This window comes from Orcinus orca, chromosome 15 (genome assembly GCF_937001465.1).
Source record: "Orcinus orca chromosome 15, mOrcOrc1.1, whole genome shotgun sequence".
Lineage (NCBI taxonomy): Eukaryota > Metazoa > Chordata > Mammalia > Artiodactyla > Delphinidae > Orcinus > Orcinus orca.
Window position 1 is genome coordinate 62736738 of NC_064573.1, and position 15952 is coordinate 62752689.

General features: G+C 62.7%; 1 protein-coding gene across 5 annotated transcripts; it reads right to left on the bottom strand.

The window, feature by feature from the left end:
- Positions 1-56: 56 nt before the first annotated feature.
- Positions 57-8232, bottom strand: SEPTIN5 (septin 5). 5 transcript variants are annotated; one of them, XM_004275996.3, is made up of 12 exons: positions 8119-8232; positions 7962-7972; positions 3642-3738; positions 3454-3540; positions 3090-3213; positions 2877-3011; positions 2654-2771; positions 2464-2565; positions 1569-1665; positions 1349-1484; positions 1129-1231; positions 57-1020 (listed from the first exon to the last, which is right to left on the bottom strand). In XM_004275996.3, exons 1-12 carry the CDS (start codon positions 8159-8161, stop codon positions 964-966), a joined length of 1110 nt encoding a protein of 369 aa, XP_004276044.1. In that variant the 5' UTR covers positions 8162-8232; the 3' UTR covers positions 57-963. The 5 variants fall into 5 exon arrangements, with proteins under 5 accessions (XP_004276044.1, XP_049554191.1, XP_033295448.1 ...); XM_049698234.1 differs by lacking the exon at positions 7962-7972 and having other exon boundaries at positions 8119-8226; XM_033439557.2 differs by lacking the exon at positions 3454-3540 and having other exon boundaries at positions 8119-8212.
- Between the last annotated feature and the right edge of the window lie 7720 nt (positions 8233-15952).

Sequence of the window (15952 nt, forward strand, 5' to 3'; positions counted from 1 at the left end):
GACCGGGCTTCCGCCCCACTCGCTCCCAGGGGCGCACGGAGCACTCGGACACCCTCTTCGACGTTCACCAACATTGTTCTCCCGTCACCAGGACAGGACACAGCATTCACAACTGAACAAACTGGAGAATGGGGCTTGGGGGCAGGGATCATGCGGGTGGAGGGATGGGGGACCAGGGGCTCAGGAACCCGGGGCAACAGTGCTGCTGCGGGGAACAGGCCTCCAGCGACCAACAGGGAAGGGTGGTCCAGGGATGGGGGTTGCCAGTTTGCCCACCACCCACTGCTCCTGGAGCCGGGCCATGGCCGTGGGGGAGGGGCGTAGGCAGCCCCATTATTCCTCCCCAGCAGCCAGCTGGCCTCCTAAGGTCTGGAGGGATCCTAATTGCTTCGGCTGTCCAACCTGCCCGCTGAGCTACCTGGTGAGTGGGTGAGGAGGTAAGAAGGACCTGGCCCACCTCAGCACAAAGTGAGGGCTCCCAAGTTCACTCTGCAGCCCTGCGCAGGGAATAGGCCCAGGATTCTGCGGACCTGCTCCCCTATTCTGCCTTGGTTTACCTGCCCATCTGAGTAGGGCCTGGAATCTAAGTGCTGTGACCTTCTGGGTTGGGGGGAGATCTCAGAAGTCACCACTCAACTTAGCTCCTGCTCCCCCAAGGCCAGAGAGGGCTGGCTGTGGGGGCCATTGTCCAGGCCCCTTGGAAGCAGACACAAATGACGGGAGGGGCTGATGCTGAGAATAAATTAGGGCTGGCTGGGGGCTGCGACCCCGCGTCTCTGGGTCAGTTCAGGAACAGTAGGAAAAAGTCCAGGTCTGGGCCACTCTGCAATTGGGGTTGTGTCCAGGCCTGTTAGCGATCCAGACGAATCCGGTGTCGAGTCCAGGCCAGTCGGGGTCCAGGGGTGGGAAGGGCCAGCCTGGAAACTGGCAGTATATCCATGGAAAAGTGGGGCTGTGGTGGGGTCACTGGTCCTGCATTTGCTGCTTCATTTTCTGCAGCATCTCCTGCATGCGCCTTAGCTAGGGGGGCGGGGCAGGAACAACGGAGGGTGGGGTGAGAAGTGCGATGGGACGGGCCTGGCCCTGTCCCCACCCCCAGCCCCTGCTCCTCCCCTGCTGCCTACCAACCTCCTCATCCTTCATCCTGATGAGCTTCTCCGTCTCAGCATCGGGGGTTGGCAGTGGCAGGATGGGGATGGGGCTCTCCATGCGGCTGTCCTGCGTCAGTTTGCTGCAGGGTGGACACCAGGGAGAAGCTGCTGGGGGTTGGGCTGACCCTCGATACCCTGTGGCTCCCACACCTCTGGGTGGGGGTCAGGGCAGGTCCGAGGGCGGGTGGGTCACGCACCTGGTCATCTGCTGGATGCAGTGCGCTCGGTAGTTCTCGTAGTGCACGTCGCATGTCACGTCCTTGAGGTCATGCATGTGTGTACGGATGAGCATGTTGCGAAGCTTCACGAAGTCGCAGTGTGCCTGGTTCTCCACTGTGGGCGGGGGCAGGCGGTGGGTGAGGCGCCGGCCCAGGGGAGCCTTCCCACCCAAATGCTGTGCCCCAGGCCTCGACTCACCCTCCACGATCCCCCAGGGGTACAGACGCCCCCGGACCCGCTGCCCCTTGGCCTCCACCACCGTGTTGCTGCCGATGACAGCGAAGGGTGCGCTCTCCTGGGGGGGCAGGTGCAAGGGCTCACTCCCAGTTAGCATGGGTGTGGGGTCAGTGGTGGGAGAGGGGCATGGGCACTAAGCACCTGGCCCGCCCCTCCACAATGACCCTCAACAAGCTCTCCCCAAAGAGACCCTGTTGTCCCCACCTCTGGCCTCTCTGTTGCCAGCTGAAGCCAGAACTGGTACAGCTTACACCTTAGGGCTTTTGCTGGGCCGTGCCCATCAGATGTACCCCCCCTCCTGATACCCCCACCACCAACAGCCACTCCATCTAGTGCCTCCCCATTCCTTTCCCAGGGCAGAGCCCATGCCTCCTGTTAGTGATACCCCTGCTGACTTCGGGGTGAAAGGTCCACCCTGCTCCTGGCTCGGTGGCCACCTGTCCCGAGCTTGGGCTTGCCATCACCACTCTAACCCCCGGGGCACTCAAAGCCACCCCCCCTCCCCCCGGAGCTCAGAATTCTGGGAGCCAGGACATGCACAGGCCTGGGACCATTGGACTAGGCCCTTCTGTGGGTGAAGCATGGCGAGGGGGCTGAGAGAAGGGCCAGGGTGGGGGCCTGGCCAGTGGCTGTGCCTTTAGATCCTGGCAAGCATTCCATGACCTATTAACTACATGGGGACCCAACTACACAAGCCAGCGGGGGACCTGGGCCGCCCTAGCCCCAGCCCCAGGTGAAGACTCTACGGCCTGGACAAAACACTCCTGCCCCCCAGGTCAGACCTGGGCCCGGGCCCTCCTCCCGACCTGGTGTAAAGTGGCCTCTGGGCCCCTCACCCCCAGTGCTGCAGCCTCACCTTCAGTTCCCGGTCCTGCTGCTTAAACTCCTCGTCCTCGTCCGAGTCACACTCAGGAAACTGGTAAACGTGGATCCCAAACTTGTCGATCTCCTCCCGGATCTGCGGCAGGCAAGGGCCATCAGGTGAGGGGCTGGTGCCCTTGGCCCCACCAGAGTCCCCGCTGCGCCCCGCGACCGCACAGGCTCACCCGCTCCTTCAGCTTCCGGATCTCACCGGGGACGAGACAGTCGGCTTTGGCAATGAGGGGCACGATGTTCACCTTCTCGTGCAGGGCTTTCATGAAGCCCACGTCCACTGGCCGCAGCCTGTGGAGAGCAGCCGGGGCGAGGGGCTCATGGGGTGGTGGTGGTGGGAGGGGGCGCCGCAGGGATGGGCAGGACCCGCACCCCTGGCCCGGGGTAGCCACCTACCCGTGCCCAAAAGGGGAAATGAAGTACAAGCAGCAGTGCACACGGTTGTCCTGGATGTTCTTGCGGTTGAGGCCACTCTCGTCCCGGAAATACTGCTCAAACTGCTGGTCCACGTAGTCGGTGATGGGCTTCCAGCTGGGGGCAGGGGGCACATGAGGCCAGGCTGGTGGCTGGTGGCCAGGGGCCAGGGCAGACCGGGCAGGCCTTCCTCACCACTCAGAGTTGTTGACGGCGTCCCCGAAGCCTGGTGTGTCCACAATGGTGAGCTTCAGCTTGACCCCCTTCTCCTCAATGTCCACCGTGTGCTTCAGGATCTCGACCGTCTGGCTGATGCGCTCTGTGGCAAGGCGGGTGGGGGGACAGACCCTCACAGACCCTCTGTGACCCTCACTCCCACCCCGGGCAGCCCAGACCCTTGTTCTCATCCCTGGCTATGTGGCCCGGCGGTGATCTGGACCCTGAACGGGAGACCCATGCTTCGGGGACAGAGGAGCAGGGCTGGACCTGGAAGGAGCCCTTGGAGAGGTCACCCAGCAGGGGATGGTGGCAGCGCCAGGGCCGCGTGGGGCCCACTCACCCTCAGCACTGAGCAGCTTCCGTTCCTTGTACAAGTCAGTCAGGAAGAGGCTGTGGACCAGTGTGGACTTCCCCAGGCCCGACTCCCCTGCCCACAGGTGCAGTGAGGACGTTGGGTCAGGTCCCAGGCCCCAGACAGAGCCTGGCTGCCAGTGCCCCACCCCACGCCCTGGAGGCCGGCCCACTCACCCGCCACCATGAGCGTGAAGTCGAAGCCCTTCTTCACAGACTTGCGGTGCACCTGATTGGGCAGTGTGGCGAAGCCCACGTACTGCTTGTCGATGTCCTGGCGGGGGCGGGCGGGTCAGGGGCACGCTGGGGTTCCTGGGGCAGCCCGGTGCCTTGGCCCCTACCCAGCTCAGGCCAGGGGGCAGCAGGGCAGAGTCCCCAGGGAGGGGGCATCTCAATGGCAGAAGTGGGTGAGGGCCTGTGGGCAAAGGCCCTGGAGGTGGAAGGCAGGTGGGGGTGGAGGGTGGAGGCGCCCGCGAGGGCTTCGCAGGGACCGAGATGGAGTCTGTGTGCGTGTGGAGGGAGGTGGCAGGCACAGCGGGCAAGGCGGTGTCCCCCCTTGGGCGGTGGGCAGAGGGCACCAGGACCCAGACCCCTCACACACGCCCAAGGCCCTCAGAGGCTGGAGAAGCCCCCACCTCAATACTCACCCCTCCCGAGTGTAAGGGGTGGGAGGCCCCGTCTGGCCCCGATCCAGCCGCGGGGGTGGCTGGCTGCGGCGACGGCGGAGCAGGGGCTATTTATAGACAGCGGCGCCCAGCCTCCCGCGGCCTCCGGCGCCCACCCCAGGACCCCGGCCCTGCGGCTCCCGTCGCATCCCCAGTCCGTGCGCGGGGGGCGGGCGCACAGCTGACCCACCTTCCGCTCCCCTCTCCACACACACCTTGAGCCGCCTCTGGGCCTGGGTCCGCGGCGACAGCAGCTGCTCCACCAGGCGGTCCTGGGGTGCCGCCAGCGAGTCCATCGCAGCGACCCCGGGACCTTGCCCGCTGCGCTGGGGCCCAGAGTGCGTCAGGCCCACCCGGCGTAGCTGTGCGCCAGGGGCTCGCGCGCTGTGCGGCCCCGAGGCCCTGTTCTCGCCCCCGGGTTACGGGTTACGGGTTACGGACGCGGGAACCGAAGCCCGGAGGGGCGGCGCTCACGCGATGCCGGGACCCCGAGGCCACCAAGCCGCTCGCCGGCCCTAGGCGGGCCTGCCCCTGGCACAGGCGGGCCCTCGCGCCGGAGAAGAGCGCGCGGTCTCCGGGAGACAGTCGCCTGGAAATTGGGCCGCGCGGGCGGAGCCACGGAGCTGAGGAGGGCAGGGCCCAGCTCGGCGGGCTGGCGGGCGGCTGCGCGCGGAGCGGCGCGGCTCAGGCCGTCAGTCCAGCGACTACACAGCCGGGTGGGCGGGGGACCGGGTCCACGGCCGGGTCTGCGCTGCCGCGTCCCGCCTGCCAGAGGGCGCCCGAGTACGCCCCCATCCACGCGTGCGCCCGCGGGAGCCCGCCCGGTCCCCCTACTCTCCCGCGGCGGTGTCACAGAGGCGCCCCCAGCTACCCACCGATGCACGGCCCGCCCCTCGCGTGTGTGCGCGTGTGTCTGGAGAATTCTTACCGCCGTGGCCGCCGAGAGAAGTTGGGAACCTGCGAGGGCAGAGCCCACCTCCCCACCCAGGCCCGCGGAGGCTTACGTTTGGGGAAGGGAGCGATCAGAGCACTAGATGCCCAACCCCTAACCCCACCTCTGCAAACTTGGAAGCTGTGGCCAGTGCGTAGCTCCACAAACCCGCCGGCCAGCCCTGCGCTGCCACCTCTGCCCGCAGACAGCCGCTGCCAGCAGAGGTAGGGGGTGCTGGAGTGAACCCTTCCCCCTAAGGGGGACACTCCCTCTGAGCTTCCACCCTGCTCTCACTTACAGGACTGGGCAACACAAGGCCTGTAGGGCTCCAGCCAGCTCAGCCCTCACACCTGTGCGGCCACTCCAGGGACCACAGGGGTCTCCTGAGCCCCCAAACCCTTCCTCACTGACCCTACCCGCAGGACCCACCAGAATCTGAACAAGCCAGCACCAGCCCGGTGGCAAGGGAGGCCTGCAAAGGAGCTGGGGATCCAAAGAGACGTGTCCCTGGACTGTGCGTCAGTGGGAACGGGAGGCCCCACAGTTCTCCCCCACCTAGGCCCTCCCTTCTTGGCTCCCCGCTTAAGGGGCCTCTGTCCCCCTGTCTAGGCTCATGCTGCTGCTGTGTGGCCTGGAGGCCGCTGGCACCTGGGGAGGAGGGGTGGGCCCGCTGCTGGGAACAGGGGAGCCTTTCATCCGAGAGGGGGGGGAGCCACAGGCCCCAGCTCCCCAGCCCGCCCCCAGCCCTGGCTCTGAGAAAGCCTCTGCGCTGGCCCCAGCCCTCCACCACGCAGACCTGCGAGGGGCCTTGGGGCTGAGTCCCACCCAGCCTCCACCCCCGGCTCCAATTTAGACATGGCCCCTCAGCCCACTTCCTGCCCAGACAGGCTGACATCTCGGGCCCAGGGCATCTCCAGGAGGACAGACAGAGCTGGCACCCCACAGCCTGGTGCCTGATGGGCTCGTTGCCCCCAGAAGGCCTCAGTTTCCCCATCGGTAAGGCACAGCCTCAGTGGAGGTCCGGGTCAGGGGGACAAGACCAGCTCCCTGCCTGCCTGCCCTGTCCCCTGACTTCGTCCAGATGGGGCCTGGGGATTCCCTGGGGGATCCCCAAGGAAGGGGCCCTTCCACTCCCTTTCTCTGGCCCCCGAGGCACAACAAATACTCCTCAGGACTTCCCGAGCCACAGACACTGCTGCGCCCACCTCCTCCCCACCTCCTCCTGGTGCCTGACACTCTCGAGGCATTTCCATTCTTAGAACCACCCCAGCTGCCAGAGCCAGTGAAGGCCCCACCACTGCTAGAGATGGGGTGGGAGTTGGAGGAGGGAGCACAGAGGACCACCAGAGCCCTCCCCAGTGTCTGAGATGGGTGGGCACAGAGGGGGCCCACAGAGCTCCCCTGCCCCCTTTCCCAGAGTGCAGACAGACTGAGTCTCAGTAACACCAACCATGGAACAGCAAAGTTACTGCAGGCTTCCGGCTCCCCCAGACCCACGGGGAGCCTTCCCCAAACACCGGGCTCCCTGGCCCTGCGCCCAGGGAACCCCACACCCCACCCGCATAATGCTCTCTCCCTCTGGTCCTAGGAGCAGGGGACAGGTAAGGCTGGTCCTAGCTGAGCTCCAGGAGGGGTAGACAGGCCTGAAGGGGCTCGAGCCTCAGCAGGGGGGTCCCTGAGTGCCCGCAGGCCCAGGACAAGGGGGGCTGGTCTCCCAGGCCTTCCCTCTTTCTCTCCCTTGAACAATAGCTTGGTGGCAGTGTGTCCCTGCATCTCCTTCATTGTTTGACCCGCCATGATGGGGAGGCAGCTCTTGTCCCGGGCTCCCCGGGGAGCCCCTTGCTGGCAGGATGAGGTGGTCGTGGCCCCTCCCTGTGAGCCTCACCCGTCCCAGGGTGGGGCGTATCCCTGCTAGGGGCCTGGCACTGGGCAGGAGTGACTCCCAGCCCCCACCCCACCTGCTGGGCCACTCCTGGCCCGCCTGCCGCACCTAGGCCAAGACTTCGGGTTCCACCCAGCATCCACCCAGGGTGTGAGCCCCCATCCCAGACGAGGGTTGCCAAGGCCACCCTGATGCCAGAGTTGGGCTCTTCTTTTCTGCCCTAAACATGGCTGAGCTCAAGCCAGAGAGGCCCCCAGCAGGGCTGCCCCAGAACCCCCAGCTCCCCCCGGTTACCCACCCCCCCACGCCCTCTTGGGGTCTCCTAGCTGTTTAAACCTGACCTCAGCTAGGTTCACAGCGAGTACCCAGGCCAGCCTCCTGTCCGACCCTCTATTCCTGGAGGCTGGGGTCTAGGCCGGCCCTTTGAGAAATCGGTTTGTACCCCCTAGATCTGAAGACTGGTGCTGGGCACCGGGATGACTCAGACCAGGCCCTGGAGACTCCCAGTCTGGGGAAGAGGCCTGGCCACAGATCAGCCCACTCACATTGGTGTGTGTGGAGAGGAGGCATAAGATGCAGAGAAGTTGGGTGGGGTGGCCAGAGGTTCCCCCGTGGGGCTGCTCAGGGACTGGCCCTGGCTGGTGGACTCAAACCCCTCCCCCCCAGCCCGTGGCCTTTCATGACCATGGTCTCACACAGGACCCCCAGCACACGGCCACGGGCCAGGTCAGCAAAGAGAGGCTGGTGCTGGACCAGTGGGAGAGGGGCACCCGGCCCATCCCCCATCCGGGGAGGAGCGCACGCCATGCCTCGAGGGTCAGGAGCCAGGCCCGGAGGCACTGCGGCCGCTCCTCCCCTCTGCAGCCCCGGGTTGGCGGCACTGCCCAGGCTGACAATCGGTTATCGGTTATCGCGACAGAGCGGGATGACGGCCGGCGGGGGCGGGGTCGCGTTGGGGCGCCGCGCGTTGGTGGCACAATGGGTGACAGCGGGCCAGGTGAGCGACGGCGCACACGTACCTGCTTGTCCTCTGCGGGGTCGGGTGGGGTCGGGGGTCGGGTCGGGGTCCGGGCCCGGGCCGGCGGGCGGGGGAAAGACCGAGACACACGGTGAGAGGCGTGCGGGCGGCGGGGACAAAGGAGTGCGCGCGCGCGCGCGGGCGGGCGCCGGGCTCACCTGGGGTCGCCAGCTTGCTCTTGTACCGCAGGCCTGTGCTCATGGTGGCCGCCGGGGGGACGTGCGCGCGGGCGGGGCGACGACGAGCGGAGGCCGAGGCCGGGCTGCGGGGTGACCGGCCCCTCCGCGCCGCCGCCCGCCCCGCCCGCGCTCCCGCCAGCCAATCGGCGCCCGCCGCGCCCACGCGCGACCCGGCGCGGCCAGCGGGGGCGGGGACCCAGGCGCCCCTACAGACCCCGCGCCTGCTGCCTGGGGCGACGCCCTCGCCTCCAGCCGCCCGGACACCGCGAGACCCGCTCTGCGCCCACCCCCGCGGCCGCGCCCCCTGCCCACCTCCCCTCCCCGCTGCCGGGCCCCTGCGCACGTACCCCGGCCTCCACCCCGTCCCTGCCCACAACCCGGCCCCCTGCCCAGACCCGGGCTGACTCCTCTGCCTTCGTGGGACCCCAGTCCAGGCCTGACCTCTGGCCATCCTTGGTGTGGCCCACCTGTAAAGCCTGCCCCTGGGGTCTCCCGCCTCATGCCACTTCCCCGCGCCCCCCCCCCCCGGCATGCTCTGCCCACTGAGGTCAGTGGATGCCCCTCCTCACCTCATCAGGATGGACGCCGGAGGCTTTGGCCTGGGGAGTCCTGCTCCTGGCCGTGGCAGGAAAGGTGATGGTCACTGTGCGGAAAGCTTGATGCGTGGCGGGGGACCAGCCCCAGCTCCTCTCCTGCAGCTGCTCGGTGCTCTGCAAGCCCACACACCTGGGCCGTTAGCCGGCCCCCTTTCCAGGATTATTGGTGGGGAATGAGCCGCCATCCTGGACAGGATGGGCCCAACCTGAGGCCTGCGCCCCCCATGCCCACCTCGGCACCCTCTGTTCTGCAGACCCAGAGGCAGACTGCTAGCACCCTGAGAAGGGTTGCAGGGGGCCCCCCAGGGCACTGTGAAGGCGGGGCAGGTCAGGGCCTGCACCCCACTTACAGATGGGAAGCTGAGGACTCACCAGCATGAGTGCCTCTTGTCTCTTCGGTCACTGCCACACTCCCAGGTGCCCTTGGCCTGGACCTCCCCGGAGTGCCCCCAGGAGGCACGTCTGGAGCTTTCAGTCCCCCAGAAAGTGACAGTTGGGCCAGTGGTCACCAGCTTCCCAGGTGAGGGAGGGTCCTGTGTGGGAGAAGGCCTGCTGCCCCCTCCACAGGCAGGAAGCCCCGTCCCTCCCTGCCCTCCTGCACCCCTTCCTGCCTCCGCTGGCCTGTGGGCTCCTCCACCTCTGAGCACCAGCACCTGGCAGAGTTGTTTCACCTCTAAGTGAAAAAGCCACGAGAGCAGCACCATCACTCTGCGAAATCCTGGGGCCAGGTTGAGCCTGTTTCCCTTTACCAGACTATCGCCTGCTCCAGCACTGCGATGTGTGGGGACGGTCCACCGCCCCCACCCCTCACCCAGGCCTTGGGGCCAGATGTGTTTGGAATTCAGAATTTTTGTACATGTCATACATTACATGATACCTCATTGGACCCTGGGGCTGCACCCCGTAATCAGGCACATTAAGATTTTTGTACTGAGGGACTTCCCTGGTGGTCCAGTGGTTAAGACTCTGCACTTCCACTCCGTGCTGGTTTGATCCCTGGTTGGGGAACTAAGGTCCTGCATGCCGCTCTGCGTGGCCAAACGATATTAAAAAAAAATTTTTTTTAAAGATTTTTGTACTGAAACACAACCGTTCACACGAACTGGAATAAATAAAGATCAGAGTAAATGTATATCAGTTCAAGGCTGGCTTTGCCACCAAGTTTTGAAAACCTTTGTTTCATATCTTTAGGGAATTTGGAATTGTGGATAAAGGAGTGGGGCTGGAGGGGACACTCTGAGTGCCAGGCAGGACTTCTGAGCCTTCATCAGCCCTGAGGGGCTCGGTGAGAACCCCGTCTCAGGGGACCTGGAGCTTTGCAAAATGGGTCAATCGGGCAGTGAAACGTGACAGTTCGACATTTAGCACAGACTGAGCCAGGCGAGCTTGTGCCTGTGGGGACATAGGAGGAGAGACAGGAGCCTGTCCCCAACAGGGCAGATGTGCCCCTGCAAAGTGCCCAATAGCACTGCCCTCCTTGGGTCGGGAAGGGCTCCAGGCAGCCCCCTGTCAGGGGGTTTGAACACGGCCTTGAGGGGACTGGACTGCAGGTCAAGGGCCTAGCTTGGCTAAATCACGGATTTTAAAACAATCCTGGAGATGGGACCAGAAAGGGTGAGGGGTACCACATAAACAGGGTCTTTTTCATTAAAGTAAGTGTATCCAAAGGAGTGTGTGCATAAGTGCAGTTGGGCTAGAGCCCAGCATCTCAGGCCTGGAGAACCAGCATGGAGCTGATGGAAAGAGGACGGGGAGCCGCTCCCGGAAGCAGACGTCAGGGGCAGGCCTGCGTCAGGCCTCCTGTGAAATCCCTGGGGGTGACTGTGGGCTGCTGGCCAGGAAAGGGGAGGGGCCCGCTTCGAGCCTTGGGGCTGTGGTCGCCTACCACTGTGAGTGCAGGGGACAGCCTGGATCCCACCACAGACACTGGGGCTGCCCCGTCTAGTTGGAGACCTCAGGTGACAGCATTCATGGCTGGACAGGCAAAGTAAGAGCCTGGGCACTGGCCAGCGGATTCAGAGGACGCGTCTCCAGCTCTGCCAGGTGGGACGGCAAAGGGCTTTTTCTGGTTTCTTGAGCCTGGATGCTGCCAACTGACGGCCAAGTGAAACACTTACACGTCCCCTGCCCATCAAAGGGCACAACCCTGGGGACGTGTGACTTTGGGAAGGAGCGTGGTAGGCGTGGCCCAGCCATTGCACTTCCCACTTCAGGGCTGTGGTTGGAGGAAAACCCAGCCTCCCTGGTGGGGTCTGAGCCTGCTCCCCCCACAGGAGCAGAAATGCTGGCTGTGGTACAGAGACAAGTAAGGAAGATGTTCCTGGGTGGGAAAAATGCTACTTTTTAATTCATAAGAAAAAGAAGTTAATGAGTGAAAAAATAAGCTACACCCAGAAAAATCTCTTCAACCAACGTGGGCTACAAATAGCTTGACGCTTTTCAGAAAAAAAACTCTTTTTAGTTAGGAAATTCTCAAGAGGCTACATTTAGCCAGTGCCGTATCTCTCTTTCCGTCAGCACAGGCTTGTGGGCATCTGTGGTCACACAGGACAGACAGGAGCTTGTGCCTCCATGTGAACCACGGCGACGGTTCACCGTGAAGTGAACACCATGGAGGTAAGCAGTTTGTCCAGGTGACACACGGGTGTCAGGTGGAGCAGGGACCACTGGTGACAAAGCTCCAGAACAGTCCATCTGAGGCCAAGGATGAGGGCAGAAGTCAAGCTGGACGCAGCTTTGTCATCGACACCCCCTCACGGGGGGCTGGAGGGAAGGGCCTGCGGGTCACGCCAGCCCGAGGAGGTCAAACCACCTCTTTGAAGAAAGGGCCATGACGGAAAGAGGAGAAACACACTGCCCTTCAGGGGGACAAAGAAGGACCTTAGTCAACTCAAAAGGGAGTTAATCCACTGAGAGAAAACTTCCTGATGTGCAGTGACGACCTCGCCCCCATCCCTGCATCCAGACCTGCTCGGAGCCTCAGACCCCATGTGGCTGGGACTGCAGTCCTCGTGGTGATGGTGTGGGGCTCGAGTCAGACCTGCCCTTCCCGGGACGTGAGGCTCCCAAAACCAGGAGCCTGAAGACAGCCCTCCTGCTCCGACAGCCCTTGGAGAAGCCCCAGCAACGGGGAGGCCCACTCCCCCAGACAAGGCTCAAGGCTGTGATTCCCACAGCCCACCCCAACTGGCCCCAAGTTGGTCCCCTGGGTTGTTCCTGGGAATCTGTGGCCGGGTTTGGGACCAGTGTGCAGAGCAGGCCCAGGTCAAACTCAGTGTCAGCCCAAGAGGAGGATCTGCCGCTCTGGTCGATGGGAGGTGCTCTGCTCAGGGCCCCGCCCATGGTGAGCACCCACCATGATCTGCCCCCCACCCCCACCTGCTTGGCCAATTTCCACATCCAGCCCCGCCTGCCACGCTATCCTGGACACTGCCGTGCGGCGTCCACCTGCTTCTGGCTCAGGCACTGTCCCCTCTGAGGCCCCCGCTCCTCAGTGTCTGATGTTGGGGCCATGGGGGAGCCCAGGCCGGGGTCCTGGGGTCCTCCTCTTTCAGGGTATCTCCTGGTGTGCAGGAAGGTGAGTCACCTTTCCCACCCCCAACTCCACAGGGGCGAGGGGGCAGGCACAGGGCGCTCTTCCGACCTCCCACCTACACAGCCCTCTCTAGGCAGCCCTGCCACGTGCTGGGAGTGGGCATTGGTGGGCTGGTGCACAGACCAGGAAGCGGGGTTCAGAGCGCAGCGAGAGCAAACAGCTGAATGGGGACCTCAGAGCACAGACCTCAGCCCACAGAGGGAAGTGACCTGTCCTGTCAAGCAGCCCCATTCACCCCTTCCGCCTTCCGCCCCTGCCTTTGACCACTCACGGGCGCTGCTCCCTCACCCCAACCTCCCTAGTTCTGTTGCCCTGGCTCAGCCACCCGGGCACCTGGGCTCCCCTGCTTGCACCTTCTACCCTGCATTGGTGGGTGCGCCCCATGGCTCTGAGCCTCCGGTGCCCTCTGCCCAGACAGCCCTGCCCAGGGAGCCCTGGCGGCGGCTGCCTAGAGCACGGGGTTGGGGGGAGACACGTGTATGCAGGGAGGGGCTGAGGAGAATGCTTTCCTTCATATCTCGTTAGATCGGTGTAACGGGGTCACGACGAGTGAGCTCTCCCCTCTGGTGGACGACAGGCCCATCCATCAAAGGGACACACAGTCCAGAGCAGCTGCCCAGCCAGGAGGGCACTGCCAGCCCTGCCACAGAGGCCCGTGTGCTACAGGGGACAGAGCCTTGGTCCACACCACGTTCCCCATTCACTGGGCAGCTGGACAGAGGGACAAAGGACGCCTGTGCTCGGCGGCAGTGGGCCAGCCGAGGGACCCAGAGCAGCAGTGGGCGTCCCCTCCCTGGCAAGGGTCAGGGGGACTCCATCCACTGACGATGAAACATGGTCCCTAGGAGAGGAGGCTCAGTTCCGTGTGACTCAGCAAGTTGGCGCTGCCTGACCGTGTGCCCCTGGCCCTCTGAAGGGATGCACGTGGGAGTGGCCGGGGGATGGCTAGGGCCTCCCCCACTGTATGGTGCACCTCTGACTGTCCTCAGTGCAGTTCTGGGCTTTCAAGAGTGGCAGAGGTGGAGATGGGAAACGGCGCTAACACGGAGATGCTCCCAGAGGTGCTCATGCATTTAAAAATCCCATGGGAGCACACACTTGCGAAAGGCAGTGCACAGTGACCCAGATCCCGAGGCAGCCAGCCAGGCGGCGCCCTCCCCCGTGACCGCCTTTCTACCAGGGAAGGCCAGAGTGTTGGGGTTCCAAAGGCTGGCTCCAGCTCCCCACGGCATCCCAGCCCCGTGTCTGTTGTCTGTCATGTGATCGTCAGGTCAGAGACAGGTCAGAAAATCCCTCGGGAGTAAACAGGATGGACTCAGTTGTGGGGAGGGTTCCAGCTCCCCCTGCCCAGCCACAGCACCCGCCCCAAGCACACGGGCAGCAGGCCCCGGCCACTCCAGGGAAGGGCAAGTATCCAGGGTTTCAGCTCATTCCCCTCCCCACCCCTTGTTCTGGCTGCAGGCCGCCAGGGGCTCCTCTGCAGAACTCTGCCCACCCGAGGCACACACTGCTGAGACCATGGGGCTGCTCCAAGGCTGAGGGGAACCACAGCTGGGGTCCCCTCTATGTGGGGGAGCAGCAACAGGAGCCCCTGAGCCTCAAATCACCAGTGGCTCGGAATGGAGGGGGAGGCACCCACTCGGCTGCCAAGCCTGAACGCTTCCAGCCAGCATCTCATCAGGGCTGGGCGAGCACGTTCTGATCTAAGAAGCATCACCAGGGTGCATTTGGGAGCTGGACCTGGGGCCACCCAAAGGGACCATGAGGGAGAAAGGAGTCACCGGGCCTCACTCCCCTCTCTCAAGCTCTTGGCAGAGGCTCATCTTTGCAGCCATGACTCTTCACAAGTGCCCTTGGGTGCCAGCACCTTCTGGGGGCGGGGGAGTCCTGCCCCAGGCTCTCACCCCCCAGCTCTCAGCTGGGCCTGGTCTCCTAGGCAGGAGGTACCAGTGATGGCTGACCCTATCCTTCCAATAGGCGGAGGGCACCGGGTGGGCAGGACTGTGCCACTCGCCTGCCCCGCGGCTGCTGCCCTGCCCGGCTGCATCACACAGCAGCACAGGTAGGAGGAAGTGGGGGTTCCTCCCTCCTTCCCTGGGTTTCACACTGGGGGGCCAATAAGCCACAGGCCCCCATGAGATGCTGACCCAGGCCTGGAGAGAGGAGAGGCTGGGCATGAGGGCTGGAGCAGGGTAGGGGGGCCCCAGAAAAGCAGAGAAGGGTGAGGAGGGCATCGTGGGGCATTGCTGGGCTGGTCCCCCACTTGCATGCCACTAGCAGTGGGCCCAGAACACCGGGTTTGGGCCTGGCTGCCAAGACAGCCCTGAAGGCTCTGCCAGACCTCCTGCCCAGGGCCTGGGTCCATAGTTCCCACAAATGACCCGAGTCTAAGCAGGGGTCCAACCAGAGCCCCTCCGAGCCCTCGGATGCTGTGGCCCAGCTGTCCTGAGGTCTGGAGCGGGCCTGCGTCAGTTTCCCAGGGCCCAGCGGGACTGTTTTGGCTGCACCTAGTCCTCGAGGTTATTTTGAGAATGAAAAAGAGAGACCATCAACAACAAAAAGACAACTTAATTCAAAAAGGGCAAGGGACTTGAACTGATGTTTCTCCCAAGAGGAGCTGGCTGAGGATTCCTGAGACCCACCTCATCCCAGCCTCGCCACACCTGGTCCGCACGCCCAGCCCCTCCATGGGCCACCCTACACCCTGGACCTTGGGCCATCTTCAGAGAACCTTCTGGGTGCCACGATACCATAACTGTCCCTGCTTCGACCACCCTGCCCACCTTTCTTTTTATGGCTCATGCTTTGGGGGTCAAATCTAAGAATTTGTTGCTTAGCCCTAAATCCTAAAGATTTTCTTTTTTTTTCCCTAAAATTTTAGTTTTACATTTTAAATTTAAGTCCATGATTTTATTTTGAGTTAATTTTTATATAAAGTGCAAAACTTAGGTTGAAGTTTTTGTTTGTTTGTGAACGTCCACTTGCTCCCACAACATTTGTTGCCTCCTTCCTTGATTGAATTGCTTTTGAACTTTTGTCAAAAATCACCTGGGCATGTGTAGCTATTTCTGGATACTCTACTCTGTTTCACTGGCCTAAGTGTCTATCCCTCTGCTACTACCATACAGTTTTAATAACTTTGGCTATAGAATATATATAAATACATAGAATGTAAAGAAATCAGGTAGACTGTTTCTTCTCACTTAGCAAGGTTGCCAAATACAAGGTCAGCATACGAAAATCAATTGTGTTCCTATATACTAGCAATGGACACATGGAAACCAAAATTAGGGGATTACCTGGCGGTCAGTGGTTAGGACTCCCTGCTCTCACTGCCGAGGACCCGGGTTCAATCCCTGGTTGGGGAACTAAGATCCCACAAGCCTCATGGCACAGCCAAAAAAAAAAAAAAGAGAAAGAAACCAAAATTAAAAATAAAATGCCATTTACAACTTTCAAAAAAATGAGACAGGTGTAAATCTAACAAAACATGTATAGGATCTATATGCTGAGAACAGCAAAATGCAGACGAAAGAAGTCAAAGAATATCTAAAGAAAAGAAGAGACATACCATGTTCATGGATAGGAAGGCTCAACATTGTAAAGATGTTAGTTCTCCCCA

Bases quoted from the DNA above. Each gene is read 5' to 3' on its own strand.
- SEPTIN5 (XM_012535251.3), bottom strand. From the start codon at position 4,425: ATGGACTCGCTGGCGGCACCCCAGGACCGCCTGGTGGAGCAGCTGCTG. The intron at 3,214-3,453 runs GTGAGTGGGCCC...GCCTTGCCACAG, and splicing joins GAAGCTGCTCAGTGCTGAGG to AGCGCATCAGCCAGACGGTC. The intron at 1,232-1,348 runs GTGCGTGACCCA...TCCACCCTGCAG, and splicing joins TGCATCCAGCAGATGACCAG to CAAACTGACGCAGGACAGCC.